Consider the following 25,767-nt stretch of genomic DNA (forward strand, 5'->3'; position numbering starts at 1 on the left):
CCTACCTTAGACCCTTGTTTATCCTGGGCCTGAACTTTTGGGATGGTCTCCTAAATAGACTCCCATCTCTAAAGCCTCCTATCCATAACCTGCCATTGGATTGAATTTCCTTGTGCACAATTCTGATCATACCACTTCTGCAATGGCTCCCAAGTGCCTACAGAATAAATTCAAAGTTCTTAGCTCAGCTGGACACCTATGTGTTCAGCCGTATCTATGACTCCCCTATGTGCTTCTGTTCTCCCTAGTCCCTAGCCCCTCGCCAAAATGTATGATCTTCATTACAGTTTCCTTAGCCTAGAAGGACCTTTACTTCAAAACTCTTCACAGACTTCAAAGTTCAGCCCAAGTGTTGCCTGCTGCCTGAAGATTTTCTGTTTCCTTACAGAGATAAAGCACCATTTCCAACCAGAGAGTGTCTGGTTCATGGTGGTACCTCTAACAACGAGCATAGGACACAGCACAAAGTAGGTCTCAGCACGTATACATTAGGTGAATGAATGCATGAATGAATTCAATTTAACATCCCCTCAGCACCTAACACAGTGTCTACCATGTGGTTAGACTTTACAATATTTGAAGGACAATACATACTAAATATCATACATGAGATCTGCATATTTGCCTATTTTGTATGACTATCTGGTAATATGAATATACATTATTTTATGTCATTTTTTAAAAAGATCCCTCTTTAGAGAATGTATTACCACATACATAAGCATCTTTTTTTTTAAACTAATGTGCTAAAGCTGAACAAGGGCCTAGAAGAGGTTTCTGGAGGGCAATTGGATGCATGCAGCTTTGAAATATTCTACTTCTTTCTCATTTCCTATCAGTCGGTCCCATCCTCTCCTTGCATCCAATTTTGTTTAATGAGGCTACTGCAATGTATTTATTTTGGGGTGATTGAATTTAGAAAGACATTCATCTAACACGCAATTGCTGCCACAAGCTCAATGGCTGAATCATAACAGGGATGATGGCATTAATCTGAGGACAGCTGTTTCTTATCATTTCTAACACAAAAAAAACCTCAAACCAGGCTGGAGTTTCTGCCTCAATTGCAAGACAGGATTGATAGAATCTGAAGCAGAAATGCTTCTGGACAGGTGGTAGTAGAAAGGGGAAAAAGAATAAATGCCCTGTGAGCGACTAACCTTTTGGTTTTTAGAAATGTGTCTGTCTGGGGGTGGAGGCAAAGGCAATATACGTCACCTAAACTTTTGTACCCCCATAATATGCTGAAATAAAAAAAAAGAAATGTGTCAGTCTGATGTGCAAGGATTGCTTCTGACTCACTGAGATGCTCAAGAAATTCCAATTATAATGAGATAATTTGACAAAGACAGCAGAAGCATCTGTGTGTGTGTGTGTGTGTATAACCTTTTAAGAAGACTTTACAAGTCTATTGTCATTATTTGCAGCAATTAAAGAATAATGATAACAGTGGCTCACATTTGCATGGAACCTTACAGTTCATGCTCTCACACTCAGCATCTCAGGCAAATTAGCAGTCTCTCACCCACATGGCCCAGCATGGTTCCCAGGGAGATTTCCTAAGGAAATCTCCTTTGATATTTGCCTGCTTCAGATGCCCAAAATCCACCATGACGACATTACTTCTTTGAACTCAGGCACTTTTACTGTTAAAGCAAAAATGTCCCCGGAAGCAAACATATAGCCAACTCAGCAACTCCTTACACCTGAGTATGAATGCATTCTCAGCACCTTCTCAGCAGAACAGCTTGCTGAGGTTTTGAGCAGGTCATGAAGGCACTAAGAGAGTAAAAGGAGGTTAGGGTCCTACCAAGTAAAAGATAGACATTGGCGACACTCTTCACTTGCTGTAGCTTTGGAGGTAGCAGAAAACAGAAAGAGTGGTGTTAATTTCAACATAAGACCTTAACATAACTAAGAGCTACAGAATAATCAGTCACTTACCACCACATACCTTCCAAAGGTAATAAGACATTACAAGAATTCAATTTTTTTTGTATCTGATATGTAAGGAGCTTAGAAAGAATTCAATTTTTAAAAGCCTTAAGTTTGAATCACAGTGCATACTAATATAAGCAACACTCATTCATTACTTTATCCACCTGTTCATTTATTCATTCTGTAGCCAGTAAGCCAAACAACCAAAACTAATGGAATATAACAAAAGCGCTGTTTTTAATCTACTTGCCTTTTAAATTTATCAGGGGTGGAATAGGGAGACATCTTCCTCTGTCACTAGATATAAACTTCAGCATGCTCCTGGGCTTTGCTGATCACTCCTAAAGAGCTGAAAGTCCTACTTTCACTTTAAGTCACAATAACAAATACAGTTTCAATTCAATAAATTAAAACATCCACGTCATGCAGTAATAGATTCTAACCTCAGGGGTCTTTCAGCAAGTGGAAAACCACGATGGAAATCTTCTCTTCCCTTCCTGATACCCCCATCTTGCTAAATGGGGTTTCTGCCCCCTTCTGGAGAAGGGATGAGAGGGAGGAGAGAAGAGGTAAACAGAAAGTGCTTGCTTGGTTGGTACTCTGGCAAGATGGTGGCACATTATCTAGACCTAGCAGTAGCCTAAAACTGACTCTCTTCTGTGGTACTATTGTGAGTTCCCCAGAGACCTGCTTCCTCCCTCAACCCTGGTGGTCTCTCACTTGAGGATCCCTTAACCTGAGCACCTTATTCAGGCAGGAGCTTCCTCCCTAGGTCCTAGAAATCCCAGCAGCCCTCATCCAGCTTCCCCTAAGCTGAGGCCTATTTGCTCCCTGTTAAACGGATCTAAGGGGCTTCCTATACTGGTTCTCCCCTGTAGGAGTCCACATCTGCTCCTCAAAGTATTCTTTGCCTGAAAAAATTCTGGGAGTGTTGGCCAATCTGGAAACAGCAGCATCTCTCCTTTGCTCTGCTGCCAAAGCATTACCCAGCCTGCTTTTTTCATATAAATTTTCAGGGTAGGAGTCAGACCCAGTCCCCTGGACTCACAACTGCAGGAGACACAGCTCAAGCTCTGAGTGGTCCTGTCAAGGCAAGGTGAGGTAGGTACCTACACATTCCTTACCCCTGTGGCCAAGAGTGGCACTTAGCACACCAACTATTCCCTCCAAAGAAATCCTCTTAAAAGTCCTCTTCAAAAGCCTCCAAATCATTTTTTGGTTTTGTTTTTATTTTTTAGGAGATGTGGTCCTGCTCTTTTATCCAGGTTGGAGTGCAGTGGCACAATCATAGCTCCCTGCAGCCTTGAACTCCTGGGCTGAAGCCATCTTCTTGCCTGAGCCTCTGGAGTAGCTGGGTCTACAAGCACATGCCACTACGCCCAGCCAAAAAAGCCTCCAATCGCTCTATCTTTCAACACTTGATGAGAGTGACAGTGTAAGAGTCATGTTACCACTTTCTGCTAAATCCTGTTTTAAGTTCCTTGGGGTGGTCTATCCCACTAATTTGTATATGTGATAGCTATTGTGTCTTGATTCTCTGTGGAAACTTCCAGTCTAACATCCTGTTACAATTCACTCTTTCATTCAATGAACAATTAATGAAGCTCTACCCTAGTGTAGGCCTTCCTGTTCCCTACCTCCTTTCTCCTCCTCATTTACTCTATTCTTCATCTTCCTGATATGAAATACTATGATGAAGAATCAATCATTCCCTCTCTCTTTCTTCCTTCTTCTCTCCCCACAAATTTCTGGCTATCATTTTAGATACATGTGAGAAAATGTTTTCATTTTCTATACCAAAATAGATAACAAGCAAACTGAAATAAATTAAATTAAATTAAAACTACAATAAATAATGAAAATATTATCATCTTACAAGCATAACTTTTTTTTAAACAAAGCATGAATGATGTCTATTGGGAACTGGATTATTCAAAGTGCTATTGCAAACATACATTCTAAAATATTATAGTAAAGAAGGTGCTTTATAATGTGTTCCTAGTACATATAGCCTGAAATAGTAGGAAACAAGCTGAAGATAAGTAGGGACCAGTAGATAATTTCATTATTGCTAAAAAATCAACATAACTGTGAAATGCTTTCTGTAGCATATAAATACAGGCATATGAAAAAGATATAATAAAATAGGACTTGAAAGGAATATCAAGTGCTCTAAGAAGGCTCCACCAGACAACTGTAACATCTAACAGTATTTCTGAAATATAACAGCTATCTACTTTGTTAAGCCCTTGAATACTTACCCCAAATAGTTTTTTTTCTTAAATAATCATGATGACCAATAGCTACCATTCTCTATGTCCTGTGCCTGATTGAGTTATTTATGGCTGTGGTCCCCAACTCCAGAGCCGTGGACTGGTACTGGTTGGTGGCCTTTTGGGAACCAGGCCACCCAGCAGGAGGTGGGCAGCGGGCAAGTGAGCGAAGCTCCATCTGTATTTACTGCCACTCCCCATCGCTTGTATCACCACACAAGCTCTGCGTCCTGTCAGATCAGCAGCAGCATTAGATTCTCACTGGAGCACAAACCCTACTGTAAACTACGCATGTGAGGGATCTAGGTTGCGCGTTCCTTATGAGAATCTAATGCCTAATGATCTGAGGTGGAGCTGAGACAGTGATGCTAGTGCTGGGGAGCAGCTGCAAATACAGATTGTCATTAGCAGAGAGGTCTGACTGCACAATAAATGTAATGCCCTTGAATCATCCCGAAACCATCCACCCCACCCCAGTCTACGGAAAAATTGTTTTCCATGAAACCGGTTCCTGGTGCCAAAAAGGTTGGGGACCACTGATTTATGTTACATGTTATTTAATTCTCACAACAGTCCTGTGAAGAATATACTATTTATTCCCATTTTATAGATGAGGAAAATGATCCTCAGTGATTAAGGCACTTGCCTTAAGTTGTGTGCCTGGTAAGTGGTGGAAATGCTAATTGTGCTTGGTTTTCAGTAATGCCAAGCCACTACTTCTTCCACTGGGCTTTGATGCTTTAACCTGGAGGCAGATAAAAATGAGTGTTCCACTCCTAATTTTGTTGATCTGTGTAGAAGTGGGGGTGGGGAGGAATTCTAGCCTCATCTGGAAACCTTTGATTTTTGTTTTTTAAAGAGCTACCTTTACTTAAGTGGCCATTTGACTGGTCTTTGTGTTAGTGAAACCTCCAGCAATCACAATGACCCTCTGTTACAGAGTAAGGATGGAGTGCAGCTGCCAACTGTCTCCTAATAATCTCCTATTGAGGAATGTATCACAGCACCAATTCCAGGATGTGGGGGAGGAGTGGGACAAAGGAATCTGGGAATATAGGGTTATTGTTTTTTTTTCCTTGTTTACTCAGTGTCAATTAGCACCCACAAAAAAGCAGTATGTAGCTAGTAACCACCTTCACTCTATCAAGCTAATCCACCAAGACAATATGGCAGGGTCCCCACATATGACTATACCCTTTTGGATTCAATTTCTCTGCAGTTTTTGCCCTCTTCCATCTACATGAATATATGTCCTTCCTCCCTCTTACCTTTTTTCCCCTTCTTCCACAAATATTTGTTGAGCATTTGCCATGTGCCAAGCACTGAAGTAGACACAAGCCTATAACAGGGATTAAGGCTTGGTCTCTGACCTCAAGGATCTTCTAATGTGGTTGATAAATCAGACAAACAAGCATATAATTATAATACTGGGTTATGAATACCATGGTGAGGGGTACAGAAGGGATAGATGTCACAGAGGAGTGGTTTACATGAAAAAAAATGTAACCTTTCCAAGTCTTTCCTGTTTCCAATAAATTTCCTCCCCACTCCAACGTGAATTCAATTCCATTTTGAAGCTCTGTCATTTTGCCTTGTTTGAGTCACTTTGGGCTGGGTTTACCTCCTCCATTCCATGCAGTATAATTCACTCCACCTAAACACTGTTCTAGGCTGTGCTGCGTAAGAGGAAAATGACAAAGCCAATTCCAGGACCAGTTCCTCAGGGAACTCACAGGAGGAAAGCTATGCAACACAAGAGAAGGATAGACCAAGTGCAATGGAGGATAATGTAGACACAGATGACATGCCATTAGAGAAGTGCTTTAGGGAAGAAGTAGCATTTGACATGAGCTTTGAAAAGTGAGCAAGATTTCTCTAGTCAGAGACTGAAGGAGAAGACACGCTATGATTCATATCAGATTTAGAAAAGGCAAACAGATGGGGAAAGAAAGAGACAATGTGTTTGAGGAAACTGCAGTAAACCAATAAGGCTGGAATATAGGGTACATGGTGGAGAAAGACATAATTGAAGAAAAGCCTAGAAAAGTTAATTTGGACCAATCTGTGGGGGCTTTCCATATTGCACTTAATCCATAGGCAGTCGGAAGCATTTTTGAGTGGGAAATTTATGTGACCAAAGTTGTTTTCCATGGATTGTGGTCAAGGAAAGAGACAAGAATACCACTTGGGAGATGACTGCATAGTCCAGGTGATGAGAAGTGGCAGTGAGGATGGAGAATTGCCACTCTTGAGTGAGGGACAGAGTGCCACCTATTCTTGTGTCCCCTGTGCCCCCTGTAACATCCACCACTGTTCCCTGACCTAAGTTCCATAAATATTTCTGAAATTGAACTGTATTAAAGATTCAATTTCAAAGTATGAATTTATGTCTTGCAGGTGTCTTGTCCTTTTTGTTTTAATCCTGTCACTTAAGCCATTCAATTCCACAGAATGTCCCTGCCCAAGGCTGTTATTATCTGGCAGCTATATGGCACCTCAGAACAGTGGCACCTCATTCACAGTCCTTAATTACCTCATGCACCATTTTAATCGGTCTGCAGTTGTCTGTGTGGCCAGACTTGGTTTCCTTTTTGGAGTCAGCAGCGGCTGCCCCACCCTTTCCTGCCAGCTCTGTCATCTGGACATCACTGGCTGAGAAGACTCAGCCTGCTGAGCTCCAAAGCATGCAGAGAATGGACTCTCATGGGGAGTTTTGTATCCAAACAGACCTGCCTTAGAAACCTACTTCCATCATATATTAGTGACCTTGGGCAAGTTACTTAACCTCTAAGGGTCACAGTTTCTTGGGTGTAGGACAGAGGTAATACAATCTTTAAGCTTGTTACGAGCAAAATAAGATACCTCGACCTGAGCCTGGCACAGCGTGGGTGTTCAATAATGATCTGTGTGCAGTCTAGGGAAAGAAGCAAAGAGTAGGAATGGATCCTCGTATAGCCAGCAGTGTTTAGAGGAAAAGCCCCCTGAGTCTGAGAGGGGTTATTCAAGCCCTATGCTCCCTGCAGCTTGGTGGCAATATCCCTCAGGGACACTAGCCCTCTCTTTTCTAACTCTGGGCTTGCTGATGTGCCTTCCAATCTATGATTTAGTCTTTGTTCTACTGCTGCTGCCAGCTCTGTCCTCAGGAGTCTGTCTAATCCTGTTGTTCCACCTCCTAGATGTAGGGATGGGACTGGACACATCTACAGTACTGATAATCAAGCCCTACTTCCCATACTAGAATTTTCAACAGTGGCTTTCATGCTAAGCCTCAACATCTGATTTCTGTGCTTGATCTTCGAGTGGATAAATTCAACAATAGTGTTATCTGACATTTCATTTCAAAGTAAATGGAATTTAGAAGAAAACTCTCTTCTTTTTCATGGTGAGCCAGTGGGATGTAATTGGAAGTGGCCCGGGGTCTGACCTCTGTGTCTGTCTCTTATTAACTGTGTGACACGAGCAACTCCCATCGCTGCCCTTTATCTCTGCCCTTTACCTCAAGAGTTCTTAGGATGACGGAATAAAATAACAGACGTGATCATGTGTTCTCATTACAAAGAAACACATGAATGGAATGGAAGGGGTTACTATCGCTGAGGTTTATCTAGTTTATGAAATTCTGACAATGTTAAATAAGATTGTTCTAAGCCATCTGGGGCTTGGGGGTTGCCCTAGAATCTCCACGCTGTAAGTATTGTCAGTACTCAAGGCAACAGTGAGTGATCCTGAAAGAATTGGAAAAGAGATTGTCCTCTGAGAGTTAAAGTAGGACATCAACACATAATGGATTAGAGCAGAGATTTGCTAAGTCACCTTAAAGGAACAGAATGGTTCTCAGACCCGGAAAACTTGATGAAATCTAACAGAAAGTATTAATACAGCTAAAGAAGAAAGGCTCAATCAGAAGAGAGGTTGACTAGCTATGAAAACATGAGAAAAGAGGCTCAGATAAGCAAACCTTGGCAATGTTCATCTAATACCACGCAGGGTAAAGCGGCTCTGGTTAAGAAGGTGACCCAAGGAATTCTGGTGACAAGTGTCTTCCTATTACAGTGGTCTAGGCCAGGTGCCCCTAAACATTCTTTGTATGTTTACCCCTTGTTTGAATTCCAAATGTATCAAGCAATCTAATTATAGTTTAGCTTCTCAAGTAGATCCACCTACAGGAAATAAGTACATTAGCCATTGGACTTGGGCATCCTTGACAATTACATTTCTTACTATGAGTTAATAAACTGACACCTGATTATAATATGACTCCTCATTCGACCTACTTACAGGGCTAGAATGCTGTAGTCATAGGACTTGAGCATTTGATACCTTCAGCAATTCTACTTTTCCTTGTAAATTACTAAGTTAGCCTTCTGAGTATACACAGTAGCCTTGGGAGCCTGGGTGCTGAAAAATCACATTTTGGCTTCTCTAGCACTATGCCCTGCACATAGTAGGTAATCAATCAATAAATTATTTGAAAATATTATTAAAAATCATCTAGGCTTTGCTTAAACTTTTCTATGACTGGAAAGAACTCCTTGCTATTTTAGGCAGTTGGTGCCAGTTGAACTGCTCTGTTAAAGTTCTTCCCATTCTTGGGCTAACATCTGCCTCCCCACTGGTCCTTGTTTTGACCTTTGGACAACTCCACATCCTCTGCCCCATGGCGGCCCTTCTGATATTGGGGACAGTGACTAGGTTCCCTGCAGTCACTTACAAACAGGACACCCCTCTAGTGTGAATTCAAGTCCTTTAAAAGAGTTTGAGGTACTCTTAGCATACTTCAAAGGAGGACATACCCCTCATAGGTTTCTGGGGTGTTCTGAACTCCCACAGAGAGCCACTGTGCAAGCAGCTTCTCTCTTCCAGTTAGGAACCCAGACTGGAAACAGTGACAACAGTAATGAATGTTTACTTCACTATTAATTATGGTTCACTGGTCAATCCACATAATACCTCTAGCATATAGGTCAGGGTTTCTAGGCCTATAAATGGTCAGGGAAACAAGGCAGAAGACAGGGGCCTAAGTATATTTTGTACAGATGCTGGGGCCCAAGTGGAAGAGAGAGACAGAGAGCTGAGGTCTCAGCTGAGGACTCAAGAGCCCATTTCCAGGCTGATCCCCATGGAATCACCACTAGCCTCTCTCCTAGGCTGAGAGAATCACTTTGGGTCCAATTTCATTATAACCAGATCTGCAAAATGCTGCAAATTCTAGAATGAAGGGTAAAGGGAAAAGAGCATACAGATGAGAGCCATTGAGGGCTCACTGTGTGCCAAGCTTTGCATTAGGCTCTGTGTACTGAAGTATGTCAGAAATGTTCCCAAATACAGCATCTTACACATAATAGAGCCAAAACTATGCATACAAGTTAGATATTATTCAAAATAAGAGGAGTGTTAACTGGAAGCTGCATTATCTTTTTGATAGATTTCACTGTAGTGAGATTTACTCTGAATCCTCACAGAACTGATACACTTGGGCAAAAGAGTTTACTAAAATAAGTGTGCAGGCCGGGCGCGGTGGCTCACGCCTATAATCCTAGCACTCTGGGAGGCTGAGGTGGGAGGATCGCTTAAGCTCAGGAATTCAAGACCAGCCTGAGCAAGAGTAAGACCCCATTCTCTACTAAAAATAGAAAAATTAGGCCAGCATGATGACATGTGCCTATAGTCCCAGCTACTCAGAGGCTGAGGCAGGAGGATTGCTTGAGCCCAGGAGTTTCAGGTTGCTGTGAGCTAGGCTGATCCCATGACACTCTCGCCTGGGCAACAGAGTGAGACTCTGTCTCAAAAAAAAAAAAAAAAAGAAGTGGGTATAGTCTGAAGGTGCAGTGGCAGGATTTGCTGACCAGATTGGATGTGGGGTATGAGAAAAAGAGATGAGTCAAAGACAATCCCAAGGTTTTTGGCCTCAGCAACCGGAGTTGCCATTACCTGGGATAAAGAATACTGAAGGGGTTTAAGTTTACTGTGGACAGGGCAATGAGAAGGGAAATATTAGGAGCCAAGATCTGTACATTTTAAACTTGAGATAACTATTAAACACCCAAACAGAGATGTTGAGTAGATAGTTGGATATTTGGTCAGGAATTCAGGAACATAGGTTGGGCTCTAATAATATTCACCTGTAAAACTGGGATAATAATATAATAATACCTACAGAATAGTACTTATTATTGGGAGACTTAAACAAGACCATGCATGTAAAGCTCTCAGTGCAGTGCAGGCCTAGCACTCAATATGCCCACAATACATTTTAGCTGTTATTCTTATTAAAATTTAAATACTCTCAGTATTTTTATCATTATTATAAAATTATGAGTGTGGTTGCTTTTGAGATTAATAAGTTGTTTCTGGTGTCGGTTCCCAGGAATGATTTGCAAAAGAAAACAAAGTCTTGAGTGATGACAGTGCCTTTGGAATTGCTTTCTAGGACCCAGAGTTTAAAATGTTGAAGGGTTTTACATGCATCCTACAGTCTTCATAGGTAGGTTATATCATGTTTCTTAAATAATCAGTATGTTACTTCATTGACCCAGCATTTATTCAAGTTTTGGAGAGGGTTTGACATGGAGAATGTGGCACTTTATCAGGAGAAATTGAACACCAGCAAAGGCCCTGTGGAGAAAATATTCCCAGCCTGTTCATGTGGCCTTTGTGACATAGGGGCTTAAATGGAATGAAGCATGAGAACTCACTACCCCGTCTCACCTTCAATAGCTACAGATGTTATCGCTGGCCACAAGTTTATCTCCCTCCTTTTAAAACTGATGCACAAAAGCCCTGACCCAGGTCTTCCTGAGACAGCAAGCTTCTCAGAGGAACTTCCCTTGAAGAAGCACATCCTTGCTATCTCCTATTAATCTATCCCATGATCTTCAGCTGTTTTATGTTGGGAAAGTGGAAATGAGAGCTGGTGTGGTTTTATTACACATTTCTAGATCTTTGAAGATCTGATGAGCTTCTAACATCAAAACCTAAACAATGAGGTTTCTCATTATTTTTGCATCTCTTTTAATTTGACTATAAATCCCTGACCCTATAATTCTCTTCAATTTCTATGGCAGGCCTAATGCTCCCTAATTGTCTATTAATAATCCTCCTAATCTCCAACAGTATCCAAAGGAAAGAGGTGTTGAAGCAGTTCAAACAGTCCAAAAATGCTTTTGTAACAAATAGATGACTAAGGTCTCACACAATCACAGCTCCTGTTTGATGATTTTAGCAATAACAGCACAACCACACAGACACAGGGAGGTGCACTAGTAAAGGGGAGAGAGAGAAAAGGAACAGTTACATAGAGGAAGGGCTCTTTCCCCTAATCCTTGTTATCTTCCATCTTTAAATGAGGCCACATAAACGGAACTGAGTGCTGCTAATGAGGAGGTCAATGCTCAATTAAACTTCAAGAAACACCAATTTCATTCCTCTCTCTGATTCTTTTGTAAGTTTATAATAATTGTACATTCATTGTTACTGTGCTTCAAGTGGTTGGCTTCATGTGAAAAAATAATCCTCTCTTCTCCCAGGAGTCAGGAGGGAAGAACACCTCAAGCACTAACACTTCAGGGCCCCATAGCCCAGCAGGACACGTGAGGGGCTGAGGACCCCTCACATCCACAGTTCCTACGGACACCCCACTCCAGCCTGTCCCTGGCTGTGTGCCCCCGATTTGGGGCAGAGGAGAGCAAAATGATCCAAGAACTGACGACTCTAAACTGAGCCAATCAAGTGGATCTGTGGCAAAAATTTAATGAATTTGTAACCTGTATCTGTTTTTCTATTTTAAAGGAAACATTTTTTTTCTATTAACTTTTAAGTATATTTTAGTTTTCCGTGTTTCCAGCCAGGCTAAGAGGGAAGAGGAAAGAGTTGTGCTCCTATTCAGCCATGCTGGTGACTGAAGAAAAAGCTATTTAGCAAGAAGCTTTAAAATTTAGATATCCAGAAAAACACAGGGTTTTTTTGTTTCCCATGGGCAGTGTGACCATAAAGTTTATTATCCATGAATACTTTTGAGAGTGAAATAAGGTGATATAAATAATGCCACCAGCACAAGAAACTGAAACTGAACCATCCAGGCAAATCAGATATCACCTTCATCACCAAGTAAGTCCCTAGTCTACCAAAATTTCTTTATCACTCAAGAGGCTTGACCCAAAAGAAGGTTCTGTGGCTAACAGAGAATAACGCCCTCTTCTATTGTGATAAATAGGTCCTAGCGTTTTATGCATACAAGAGCGGGTTTATTTCCTTCCTCCTTCTCCTATCTATCCATCTCTCCAGTCATTTTAATTGCAGAGTCCCTTTGCAGATTCTGTCTACCCAGCTTTGCCACAACCTTAGCCCCTACATCCTTGCTCCAGAAAGTTTATCCAGGGGTCCAAAGTTTACACAATCCATCTCCTGAATTCAGTTAGTGGGCAGGGGGCTGAATATTTAAAATTCCACTGACAGTGACAATAGGATTTAGAATTAATCTTGCCCCTACAAACCAAGACAGAGGTCCTGAGGCAATTTCCACAGTCCTATCACATAGGCAGCCCTTCTCACTACTAGCTTGGGGGTTCTCTAAGGCACAGAATATGCACGATCTAATTCTATATTCCCACTGGCCAGTGCTCAGCCCAGGGGCTGGTGTAGAGTGAGTTCTTGGTACATGTCATGAAATGACCAGGCTGCTTCCTCACCTCCATCAGCTCTGCGTTCCTGAGTGCCCGTGATTTCCCTCCCCCTGTCAGTGCAGTGAGGAGGAATCCCGCCCATGATCTGCTGTCAGCTGGTTGAACTGGGCTTCTGTTGCCAGTCCTCAGGGACTGGCTAGCATTCTGCTTCTCCTGAGTACTGCACTATGCCAAACAGAACCTCCCACAGACTCCATGTCCCAGGTTTGGGTACAGGCTGCATCTGCTGGGTTCCATTCAGTTCAGGAACATTCAACAAAGTCCATTACCTTTCAAGCCCTGGCTGGGTGCTAGGGACACAGAATGAGAGTCACGCTGGGTGTGGTAGCACGTGCTTGTAGTCCCAGCTACTCAGGAGGCTGAGATGGGAGGATCGCTTGAGCCCAGGAGTTGAAGGCCAACCTGGACAATAGCGACACCCCGTCTCAAAAAAAAAAAAAGTCATACGCAACCTTGAAAGGTAATATATGCACAAGGCAGGGTGGTTAACAGCAACAACTCTGCAGATGACCTGCTTAGGTTTGGATCCCAGCGCTACAACTTACCACCTAATTATCCTTGGGTGAATATTTAACCTCTGTAGACCTGAGTTTTCCATTTGTAAAATGGAAATAATAGAGTCTGCCTCAGACGGTTGATGTGATAATTATATTCAATGATTTAGAACCATGCTTGCAACAGAGTAAATGTTCAATAATGTTAACTACTTCTATATTTGTGTTTTAGCTCCTCTTCCTGAGGGGCCTCCATTTCCATTCATTCTTCCTGGTTCTGGCTGGTTCCATCATTTCTCAGGAGGGTCTTTTCTTTGCTCCTGTCTCACCTCGATACAAAAAGGACATACATCTCTACACTGGTGCCTTGGTTGATGCCCTGTCCACTAGGATTTAAGTCCAAAATCTTTAAGAGGTTAAGTGATTATCTACCTTCCCTGAACCCAAGTGAATTGTTATGTAACTATTTTTCTAAGAAGGAGAAAAAACTTAGCACAGAAGAAGAATCAGCTTTGAAAGGAGTTGCCCTGAGCCAAGAGCCTGTGCATACCTTGTGACTACATACTTCCAGTTCTTTCAGGGACAAAGGTGGGAGTTTCCACCCACCTCTCAGAAATTCTGGTACCAGTAAACAGTGAACAAAAAGAATCTTTCTAGGATTTTTAACAATCATAAAGTTATTTTCTTCTCTACTCACCCTAAGTTCTCTACCAGGTACTAGATCTTCTTAACTAGTAATGATTGGTTATGACATATTTATTCAGCTAGGAAAATATATACCTTTCTTTGTGCTTCCCAAGGAATCTTTAATATAATTACCAAAGCCACTACCACCCAGTTAAGAAAGGTAAAATTCAAACTAAGCTGGAATTTTTTTTCACTCGGATTAAGACAATTCTGAATTTCTATGACTTGATAATTCATAGCCTCAAACTCCAAATAATTTTAATTCACGCACTTAACAATTCCATTCAAAAACACTGCATTGCTGTCACACCTGTCCCAGACAAGTTCCAGCTGATACTCTTTGCATCATATCCAACACTTAAATTTTGGATAATTTCACTGCAAAGCAAATAATCAAAACAACTGGCCAATTAACATAAAGACTTTTCCCCAAAATAGGCATTCTATTAAGTGAAAATTACCACTGCTCTGCCACCCCCCTCCCCCATTCAAATCCTGGGAAATGTTTTCTTCTGGTGGACCTGAGTTAAATCCTTAAAACATGATGGTGAGCTACTAGACCCCCGAGGTCTCTACTTCCAGGATGGCTTACACAAATCTCTGTCTTAGTATGGTTTCTTTTTGCTGAAGACTTCTACTGACTGGGAGCCAATGGTTCAGTTGCCACATCCTCCTAATACACACTTACCTTCCTCCTTCCGCCGGTATCCACAGTCTTCACGCTGATCACAGAATCCCAGAGCATCAATCCTGGAAGGGACTTTAGAGACCAGCCAATCCAAGCCCTCATTTTACAAATATGGACTCTGGAGACTACAAAGAGGTAGACACTTGGCCAAGGTCACACGGCTCATTAATGCAAGAACTGGACTGGAATTGCTAAACTGGAGATTCATCTCCCTGTGGTGTCATTGTTCTTCCAACCGGTTCTTTTGCTCTCTGCCCTAGTTGGCGGTCCTGCACTCAGGCAGTCCACACCCTCCTGGGATTTGCCCGCAGCCAGCTGGAGTGAACTAACCCAGCTCAGTTGGCCTGGGGCTTTTTACCTGCAGAGGAACAAGTGTCACGTGGCTCTCTTGAAAACATAAACAGTGTGTAGGGATGTTCAAATATCCATCACTGCATGTCTGCCAAGTATGTCATGCTGAGGAGCAAGTAGAGCCAACAAGTCATTTATAATGTCTGGGACTTTTAAATTCTTTTTTCCTATAATTTCAGTTTACCCTAAAATAAAAGCTTTATGCTGCTCCCCAAAATCAATTTATTTAACAACAAACATTTACTTAGGAGACACTGAACAGTTCTCATTTGCTAGGCACTATGCTAGCATCAGAGATACAAAAATGAGAAGATATGATTCCTATCCTTTTATGACAATTTTGCAAAAATTACTTTTAGCCTGAAGAAAACAAGCATCAAGGAAGACCCAAGCTTATACATAAGCTTACATAACCGTGAGGAAGGATGCTAAGACTTATATTTGACACTCTAGACGATATAACTGGGGCCAATGAGTACATGCTATGGAGAGGCAGCTTAGACTCTTAACCAGAAGAGTTGCCTATCTAAAGATGGACAGAACTGCCCAGGAAAATGATGAGCTCCCTGTAACTAGAGATGGCCAAGCAGGAGCAAGGATGTTGGGTCTGGGGGACCAAGCAACAGAGAAGGCTTGGATGGCCTTTTAGGCCATTCTAGACCTGAGATTTTGAGAGACCCTCTAAAGAAAGTGGTTAAAATAAGGTTTTACATATTGAGTAAGGCCTGGCCATTATTCTCCTCAAATGAATTCTAAATATTATATAATGAGACGATTGACATGTTTCTTTATACACAATCTGTACAAACAAGGTATAGCAATTTAACTTTCATATGCAACAAAAAATATATATTCCCACCTTTAAGAAGTTCTATGTCTTTTCTGAGATGAGATGGTGGGTATCTACTCAGTCTTTAATCAGGCAGATATGTCATCCTGAAAATGTCGGGGACACAGTGTGGAGAATGGATACTGGTAGCCTTTGTTTCTTGTGGAGGTTGGAAATGAGTTCAATTCCTACTTTCCCAACAAGTTCTTGACATGTGGTGACAGCAAGCTAACAGTATAGGAGATGGATATGTAATCACTGAATCAATGAAAGATTCTTTCCTTCTTTTGCCTTTTTTCACTTGATAAATATTAATTGAGCACCTATTATACTATAGGCACTACATTTTTATTGAAAGGCAAGAAACTATACCCAGCTGTATACGCACATTTCTATAACATATATGTGTACCTTTTGTGTAATGGGGATGGGAAAATCAACACTCTAACCTCTTCAGGGAGATGGCTAGAAATTAGTATGTGCTCTCAATACAAACTAAGCCGTTAGTATGTTTTACTTTTCCTGCTGCAAAATAATAAGAACTTCTAGCACAAGAAAGCAAATCTCTTCTAAAAACAAACAAAATCTCCCACTCCCTTGTTCGTAGTTCCAAAAAGTGTAGAGATCTGACAACTACAGTCTTGGCCAGAGAGTGCTTTTTTCCTCAGAAAAAAGAGAGTCACTAGGAAAAATTGTGAACTCTGAATTTAAGGTAAGAATTATAATGATTAGGGAAATTTTTAAGTGTGCACAAAGATAGTGTTACAAGGATGTTCCCTGAAGTATTATTTATACAGAAAATATGGAAACAACTAATGCCCAAAGGAAGAGTTTTAGTTAAATAAATTATGGCACATCCATATACTGGAATACCATACAGTGATCATTAATGATATTTAGAATAATATTTAAAGATACAGGAAGATAGTCAATAACACTTAATGAAAAATTCAAATTAAAATAGCATATACTATATATTCTATTTTTATAAAAAATACATACATAAATGGATGTGTAGATATATATACACACATACATTCATACACATACAAACACATATGAGAGAGAGAAAAAGCTATATATCTGATAGAAGAAGAAAGGTCAAAAGGATTATCACCAATATGTCCACAGTGATTGTGGAATTATGAGGGATTATTTTCCTTTTTGGATAATTCTGTATTTTCTAAATTTTATTATTATAAACATGTACTTTTTGTGAAAAAAGTAAGTTATTAAAAGTATGATGCCAGGCATGGTTGCTCATTCCTGTAATCCTAGAACTTTGGGAGGCCGAGGCAGGAGGAACGCTTGAGGCCAGGAGTTCGAGTCCAGCCTGGGCAACATAGCAAGTATCCCCCACAACCCCCCATCTCTACCAAAAATAAACAAATTAGCTGGGAGTGGTAGCACACACCTGTAGTCCCAGCTACTCAGGAGGCTGAGGCAGGAAGGGCACTTGAGCCTGGGAGTTCCAGGCTGCAGTGAGCTATGATTGGGCCACTGCACTCCAGCCCGGGTAACAGAGCAAGAGCCTCTCTCCAAAAAAAAAAAAGTGTGATACGGATTTTAAATAATTATATTGCCATAAACAAATGAAATCAAATACATTTTAAAGTTTATTCTTTAACTTTGCTTATAATACACTAAAATTATTGAAAGAATTTTTATTTAACCAAACAAAAACAAGCTGTGAGAAATAAGTAACTATATAAAAATACTATGTAGAATTTGGGGTAAATTTCTTTGGGAGACAATTTCCTTTCAACCTAATAAACAAAGCCATCAATTTTTAAATTCTAAACATTAGCGGACATGAAATTCATTCATTCACTCAGGGGGTACTTACTGAGTTTTCACCATATAGAAGTATTTGTCCTCAGTTTTTTGGAGGATTAAAGAATGAGTGATAGCATTTTTGCATTTTCCTTATACTTGAGGTGCTTATAGTCTCTTTGGCAAGAGATCAAATATTCACAAATCATCCAGACAACAAAGTCCTAAAAATTAGAACAGAGAACAGGGGATTATAGAAGCAAATGCCAGTGAGGTGAAAGTTATCAAAATTCTTTAATATTCAAAAGGCCTTCTTTTTTTCACAAGATGGCTCTGAAGGCAAAGAAGGAAGCTCCTGCCCCTCCTAAAGCCGAAGCCAAAGCAAAGGCTTTGAAGGCCAAGAAGGCAGTGCTAAAAGGCGTCCACAGCTCCCCAAAAAAGATCTGTACATCACCCACCTTCCGGCAGCCAAAGACACTGTGGCTCAGGAGGCAGCCCAAATATCCTCGGAAGAGCGCCCCCAGGAGAAACAAGCTTGATCACTATGCCATCATCAAGTTCCCCTTGACCACTGAGTCTGACATGAAAAAGATAGAAGACAACAACACACTTAGTTTTCATTGTGGATGTCAAAGCCAATAAGGACCAGATCAAACAGGCTGTGAAGAAGCTCTATGACATTGACGTGGCCAAGGTCAACACCCTGATCAGGCCTGATGGAGACAAGAAGGCATATGTTCGACTGGCTCCCGATTACGATGCTTTGGACATTGCCAACAAAATTAGGATCATCTAAACCGAGTCCAACTGGCTAAATCTAAATATATATATCTTTTCACCTTAAAAAAAAAAAAAGGTCTTCTTCCTCAAGATGCCTCTTGCTGGGAAGTAATTTCCAAAACTAAATTATCCTCTCTGCTACGTGAACACTCTGGTTAGCATCTATCACAGAGCAACACTTACTGAGAGTCCAAGTGTCCCTTCTTTGTCCTGACCTTTGTTTCATTCATCTTGGATCCTGAATGAACTTCAAAGTCAAGTTTATTTTATTAATAAGAATTCCAGGCCATATTCATCTCCTGAAGGAATGAGGAAGAAGAGGTGTGGAGCAGAATAATAACACAGTCCAGATTAACTACTGATGGTGGGTGTGGAATTGTGGAAAGAAGGACTGCCCTCAGCCTACTGATGAATAGCAGCCACCCTTACCCCATCCCTCCCAAACTGGGGTTTAACAACACCCCATTCTTCCAATTTTTACCTCTGAGGGGAGGACTGCCAATGAGAATATTCACAGTTGAAGTAACAAAAGCAGCAAGATATGACAGGGAAAGGTGCTAAACTGGGAGCCCAGAGACCTACCGTAGTCCCAGCTAGCTCTGCTCCTAACCAGCTTCCCTCTGGGCCTCAGTTTCCTCATCTGCCAAATGAAGGGGTTTGAACAATATTCAAAGCCTGTAACTCTGTATAAATTAGGAATGACAAGGTTCCTATGATTTTATTTTGGATTTATTCCCCAATCATGAGTCATCAGTCACTTTCTGATCCTGTAAATACAAATTCCCCACGGATGGAAATTAAAGCACTTAATTCTCTTATGGGTAGGTTGTACTTGCTGAACGATTGTGTACAGTACTGTCTGAAAAGTTGAGGCAAAGGAAATGGCTCCTTAATCCCTCTTGGGATCTAAATGGAAAACAAGACAGCCTATGACATCAGCTGCCATTTCCTCTGTGATCAGACTAAATAATACAAATATCAATATTAAATTATGCGTGCATACTTTTTATTTTTGCCTTTCATGGAAAATCACAGTAAATCCATTGCTCTTAGCCTTTAGTTCAAGGTTACATAGGAAGAACAGGAAGGATGAACACAGAATCACAGCATTTTAGAGCTGCAGGCAACTTTAACTATTAGACCCTACCTTCTCATCATTCCATTGAGGGGTCCAGGATGTGAAACAGCTCCACCCAATGTTGACTTCCGGAAGCATGTTCTCTTCAATTTGCCTCACTTAAACCCACTGTAATTGGACAATACCACCATCTACCTGCCAAACAAATAAATAAGCACTTTTTTTAAAAGCCCCCAAAAAGGAACCTAATTTCTTTTAATGAGTTTCCTCCATTATAAATAGATGAGCCATTTGAGGGGAAGAGAGAGTTCAGCAAAATGAACATTTCTGAGACAGGAACAGTTTACCTTCCCAGACTATATCCAAAACCAATTCCTTGCCCCAAGACATAGCTGCTTCATATTTCTGTCGACTACCTTCCTCTATCTCCATAGGTAGGCAAGCACCAGACCTTTCCAAGAGAATTGTTATGAGAATAATGTTGCTCTTTAACAGGCCAGCCATTTGCCACCACATCACCTGCCAGGTAAAAAGGTGCTGCTTTAATTTAGCACTGGATGGATAAAATTCAAATGCTGAAAACCTGTTCTTTTCACCCAGAAACATGATTTTTGGCTGATTTCTCCCCTCTTTGGTTTCTTATGAATCCAGGCAAGTTACTCAAAAGCATCTCAGTAAAAAATAAATTGATAATTCCATGTGAACTGTTTATCTAAACTCACTCAACTTTAGGGTTCTAAGTTACTAGAGTCACATAGTAAGAACTCATTCCTTCCCAGTCTGTTTTGCCTCACTATTCAGATGGATGAGATATGCCTTATTGTTACATTCTTCCTATCATAGAAAACACACACACTGGCTGTTTTGATTTCTGACCACGTTTGATGATACTTTGATAGCCATACACTCCAGACCAGAAAGTCCTAGTACATTCTTCACAGGACTGTTGTGAGAATTAAATAACATGTACCATAAATCAGCAGTCCCCAACATTTTTGGCACCAGGGACTGGTTTCATGGAAGGCAATTTTTCCTCCCATGGGGTGGCGGGAGCTCTGCAGCCAGGTCCTTAACAGGCCACAGACTGCAGTCCTAGATGACACAGTTTGAATTAAAAATACACAGATTGTTTTTTAAAAATCCATAGATTGTTCAAACTGGAAGGGACTTAAAGAGCATCTAATCATATGCCCTTCCTTTACAACTGGAGAAATGTGGTTACAGTGAAATCAGACATTTGTCCCTCATTACATGGCTAGTTAGTGGCAGTGCCAGATCTAGAGGTCCTGTGTCCAGTTTTCCTGTTCAGGTTCTTTCCACAGCCCCTGCTGCTTTCCAACATCAGCATAGGCTTTCTAAACAGTCTAGAAGGGTTGGCTGGAGACTATTCCTTAGAAATCAGCCCCTCCTATTCCAGAGCTGCCTCTGCTTTTCCACTGCATGAATTATAGATGCAAGAGGTTACCAAAGCTTGAATAAACATGGGTTCCCTTTCTCGCCCCAGTGTCTTACATCCTGTCAATCAGGAAGGTGGGTGACAATGCTTATAGTTATTATCAGTTGCGCCAGTAGCAAATTACTATTCTAAATTATCCAAGATCCATTGTTGCTATGTAATGTGCAGTGAAGAAAGAACACTGTGGTTTTGATTATGTGCACAATTCAGTCATCTGGTTCATGTGTGAGAATTACATATGGCTAGTTGGCGCGTATAACTTGGGGCAGCAGCCTTCTAACCCTGTTTGGATGAGTCTGTGACAGGAAATCTGGTTGCATCAAACTCCTACCTTCTGACTCCAGGGATGTCCCACGCAGGCACTAACTGTTAAAGACTAACAGAGGAGCAGTAGGGTGCAGGGAGGGGAAAGAGAACTCAATTTGACATTATAATTATCTGTGTTAGAACCCTGGTCCAGCGCATCACTAGCAGAATGACTTTAGATTTTAGTGATTCGGTTTCTGAGCCTCCTTCTCCTCATCTGTAAAATGTTGATCAGGTTTAAATTCGCTTTATTCATCTGTATCCCTGGGCCAATATAATAATTTGTAAGGATCAGCTAACTCCAGAAATGAGAATACAGCAAAACTATGGAAAATGTTAAAAACTCTGTCTCTGGGGTTCCACAGGCCTAACTAGTTATAAAACCCTGCTCTGCCATTTACTACTTGTGTGACCTTGGGCAAGTTTCATCACCTTCTTCTTTTTGTTTTAACTTACCTCATAAAATTTCAAACATACTCAAGAAAGATTAGAATAATTAACTAAAATGATGTACTAATCACCAGATTAAGTTGTTTCTCATAGTTTGCTAATATCGTTTCATCACTCTTCCTCAACACTTTTTTTCCTCTGAGGTATTTTAAACCACATTTGGCCAAGTTGTTCTAAAGATTTCTGTGCTTCAATTTTCTCACCTAGGAGATGAAGATTATAATATCTAATTCGTGGGATACAATTGTATGGAGTAGTCAATAAAAGTCAGCTATCATTATTTATGGTGGTACCTGTGTGCATAGCGCCCTCCAGGGCATACGAACATTTGGCAGTGCAGCGCTCCGGGCTGGACAGAGATTCTTAACGCGGAGGCGGGGTGGGGCGGGGTGGCGGGCGGGAACCCGAGGCTGCGTCGCGAAGATTGCGGACGCCCCCTTCAGGCAGCCCTTCTCCAGGTCGGCTCGAGTAGGGGGCGGATTGTCCCTCTCAGGTTTCCGTTGCGGCGCGCGGAAACGAGGGGCGGGAACAGGAAGTGGGGTTGGGCCGAGTTCCGGGCGCGAGGCGGCCGCTGAGCAGAGCAGAGCGCGGCGGCTGAAAGCTGAGGATCTAGAGCCACGATGTTCCGGATCGAGGGCCTCGCGCCGAAGCTGGACCCGGAGGAGATGAAACGGAAGATGCGCGAGGATGTGATCTCCTCCATACGGAACTTCCTCATCTACGTGGCCTTGCTGCGAGTCAGTGAGTATCCTCCTGGGCTGTGACCCTGAAACCAGCAGGGAGCTAGCCAACTCCGCCCACCTCGTTCCAGTCCTGCAGGCCGTTAGGGGCCTTTGAGGAGCCGAGCTGAGCGGCCGCGGGGGAATAAGGGGCGCGCAAGTCGAGAGCCACCGGCGTGTGTGCGATTTGAGGTCTGCAGGTAGGACGTACCGAAGTGCACGTGGTGGCCTGGCGAGCGTGTTTAATCATTCTGGCTCTCCCAACATTAAGTGCGTTTGAATTGGAAGAGCTTCAAGGGTTAATCCCCGGAGCAACTGCCTCGTTTTGCAGACAGAAACAGTACCAGAGTAGGGAAGTGGCTGGCCCAAAGTCATTCACCCATTCAGGGAATGATCTTGACCTAGAATCCAGAACTCGATACCAGGTTCCATTCCTTCAGTGCTTGCTTCATTTGTGTTTCTTTGTATAGTGAAGTAAAAATTGCTTTTTTTTTCCTTAAGGAATGAAAAGTATGTGAGTCTGTAGAATTAATGCAAATACCTGAGATTTTATCTGATTTTACAGCTGGCAGAAAGTTACTTAGATTACTTGTTCTTGATAGCGGCCCTTTGAGGGAGGCAGGGCTTAAGATTCTTTATTTCCCTTTTGCAAATGACAACTCATCTTTCAGAGGGGACTTATGCAGGGTCTCACAGTCACATTCACACTGAATATAAGAACTGGAAGCAGCTTTACAGCTCAGTTCCCTAACTTATATACATCTCAGGAGTGATTAGCCCCGGTGTCCTCATTCTCAGTTCAGTATCCTTTTCATTGTTCCATGCTTTATATTGTTGGTTGGTCTGGATGTTGAAGTAGTGATGGTTCAAGTAAATGAAGGCCATACCAACGTCATCCTACAGAAAGCTCATGTTGGGCATAGGCTAGAGCCACTGATGGCACAGTCTCCTTTATTCAGTGCCTGTTTCACTGTGGTATTACACTGTTTCCCCAGGAGAAGGAGCCTTGGAGAACAGAAAAACCCAAATCATCCTCATTGAACGGCTTCTTGCAACTCCCAGATTTTTGTGGGGCAGCAGTGGAGACAGTGTCTCTCTCTGCTGCCAGGCTAGAGTGCAGCCTGGCAACCTCACAGCAACCTCAAACTCCAGGGCTCAAGCAATTAGCCTGCCTCAGCCTCCTGAGTAGCTGAGACTACAGGCACGTGTCACCACACCGGCTAATTTTCTTTTCTTTTCTTTTCTTTTCTTTTTTTTTTTTTTGTAGAAGGGGGATCTGACTCTTGCTCAGGTTGATCTCGAACTCCTGGCCTCAAGCAATCCTCCCACCTCGGCCTCCCAAAGTGCTAGGATTATAGGTGTAAGCCATGGCACCCAGCCTGAATTGGTTTATTATCACTTTTAAGTTGAGATATAATACGTATATTATACAATTGCACACCCATTTAAGGTGTACCAGTGGTTTTTAGCATAGTCAAAGTTTTGTAGCCATCATCATAATTTTATGACATTTTTCCCCCTTAAAAGAAACACCATACCCATTAGCTGTCACTCCATTCCCCCCTTATTTCACTTAGCATAATGTTTTCAAGGTTCATCTATGTTGTAGCATATGTTAGAACTTCATTCCTTTTTATGGCTGAATAAGATTTCATTGTATGGATATACCACATTTTGTTTATCCATTCATCATTTGATGGATTTTTTTCCCCTGATTAAGACATAGAAAAGAGTAGATGTACTGCTGATTTTATCAGCTTCTGACAGATCTAAGTATCTTCAGTTTAATATTAACAAAATGTTCTGTTAGTATGAATATCGAGAAAGAAGGTGATTCTGACAGCTTTTCTGGCCACAGCACTTTTACACAGGACAATAATATCACTTCTTTAGATCCATATGACAACACTTCTTAGTTTTCTAGACATTTCTATGCACCATCTTATTAGACCGTCATAATAATGAGGTAAGACGAGCAGATGTGATCTGGAGTGCATAAGTGATATATAGCTAATCAGTGAGAAGACCAAAATAGGTGTCCAGCTTTTCTAGTTCCCTAGTTCAGTGTTGTTTTCCCCTATCCTCTACCTTTCAAATGAGTCTGTAAAGGTAAAAATGCCCATTTGTTTCCTCTAGAGTTTTGTTCCTTTTACAATTAAATTACCACGATAAAAGGTTATTGTTTGAAAAAAGATTAGATTTACACTTCTGGCCCTAAGAGGAGAACCACCTGGAGAAAAGATTTTATATAGTACAAGAATGAAATTTATAACAATCATAGCTGAGTGACAGTGAATGGACTGCCTTGGAAGGCAGTGAGTCCCTTTAGCTGGATTGTGCAGGCAGAGATTTGACCATTACTGAGATTTGTTTTTAAAAAATATGTTGAGCTAGACCTGTTTCCCCCCTAATCTTATAATTCTATAATGTAGCCTGTGAGCTAATAGATCTGAAAACTAATTTTAGGTTTATTTTTTTCTTTCAGCTCCTTTTATCTTAAAGAAATTGGACAGCATATGAAGATTGGACATCACATATGAATGTATAATATGAAGAACCTGGTTACAGTTTCTACTCCTATCTGCAAATGAATAGATCCAGAAAGGTGTAAGAGACTGATTGAATGGACATAAAAATTCTACTTGTTAAGAACAAGTTTGACTCTGGTAACTGACCTTCATAGCTAAAATATACAACTATTTGGGAAGTATGAAAGACATCTTGTTGTTATGGCATGCCTTTATGCCTGTGATATTTGGCCTTTGTGAATATTGGCATGATTATAAATAATTAATGTCAAACACCATTTACAAGCAAGTGTCAATTATAAGGGAACTATGTCTGAAATGGCACTGTCTTATCAGTCATTTCTGTTTACCTTTTTACTTCTGTCTGGCATGTATTTGTGAAGAGTCCCTTATAATTAGTTATGTATGTTTTATGGAATTCAGCACACAACCACAATGACTTTTAAGCACAGGACCATTAGTTTTTAATAAACACAGTAATTTTTAAAAATTGGGTTTCCTATTTTTCTTTTTCTTTATTTTTTGTAGAGACAGGGTCTGGCTGTGTTGCCTGGGCTAGTCTTAAACTCCTGGCCTCAAGCGATGCTCCCACCTCAGCCTCCCAAAGTGCTGGGATTACAGGCATGAGCCACCATGCCCAGATGGGTTTCTATTATTATTATCCCGCTTTTTACTGCAAGCCATCAATCACTGGTGAGACTCTTATGATATTGTGATGATTACAAACTACAAGTTG

At 41.3% G+C, this 25,767-nt stretch overlaps 2 protein-coding genes and 1 pseudogene across 2 annotated transcripts in view; 2 read left to right on the forward strand and 1 right to left on the reverse strand.

Moving 5' to 3' along the window:
- Nucleotides 1–14,874, reverse strand: part of FRMPD1 (FERM and PDZ domain containing 1) — a 137,297-nt gene extending 122,423 nt beyond the window's left edge. Inside the window, exon 1 of the mRNA XM_045562463.1 lies at nucleotides 14,762–14,874. The gene's annotated coding sequence lies outside the window, so the exon portion shown is untranslated. The remainder of the gene's footprint in view (nucleotides 1–14,761) is intronic.
- A 3,163-nt stretch (nucleotides 14,875–18,037) lies between these two features.
- LOC123645929 lies at nucleotides 18,038–18,510 on the forward strand (annotated as a pseudogene).
- A 3,785-nt stretch (nucleotides 18,511–22,295) lies between these two features.
- Nucleotides 22,296–25,218, forward strand: TOMM5 (translocase of outer mitochondrial membrane 5). The gene is made up of 2 exons (XM_045562465.1): nucleotides 22,296–22,525; nucleotides 24,989–25,218. Exons 1-2 carry the CDS (start codon nucleotides 22,405–22,407, stop codon nucleotides 25,021–25,023), a joined length of 156 nt encoding a protein of 51 aa, XP_045418421.1. The 5' UTR covers nucleotides 22,296–22,404; the 3' UTR covers nucleotides 25,024–25,218.
- The last annotated feature ends 549 nt before the right edge of the window (nucleotides 25,219–25,767 follow it).

Source organism: Lemur catta, chromosome 10 (assembly GCF_020740605.2).
Source record: "Lemur catta isolate mLemCat1 chromosome 10, mLemCat1.pri, whole genome shotgun sequence".
Classification (NCBI taxonomy): Eukaryota; Metazoa; Chordata; class Mammalia; order Primates; family Lemuridae; genus Lemur; species Lemur catta.

Coding starts and splice junctions, on each gene's coding strand:
- TOMM5 (XM_045562465.1), top strand. CDS start 22,405: ATGTTCCGGATCGAGGGCCTCGCGCCGAAGCTGGACCCGGAGGAGATG. Junction 22,526..24,988: donor CGTGGCCTTGCTGCGAGTCA/GTGAGTATCCTC, acceptor TTTTTCTTTCAG/CTCCTTTTATCTTAAAGAAA.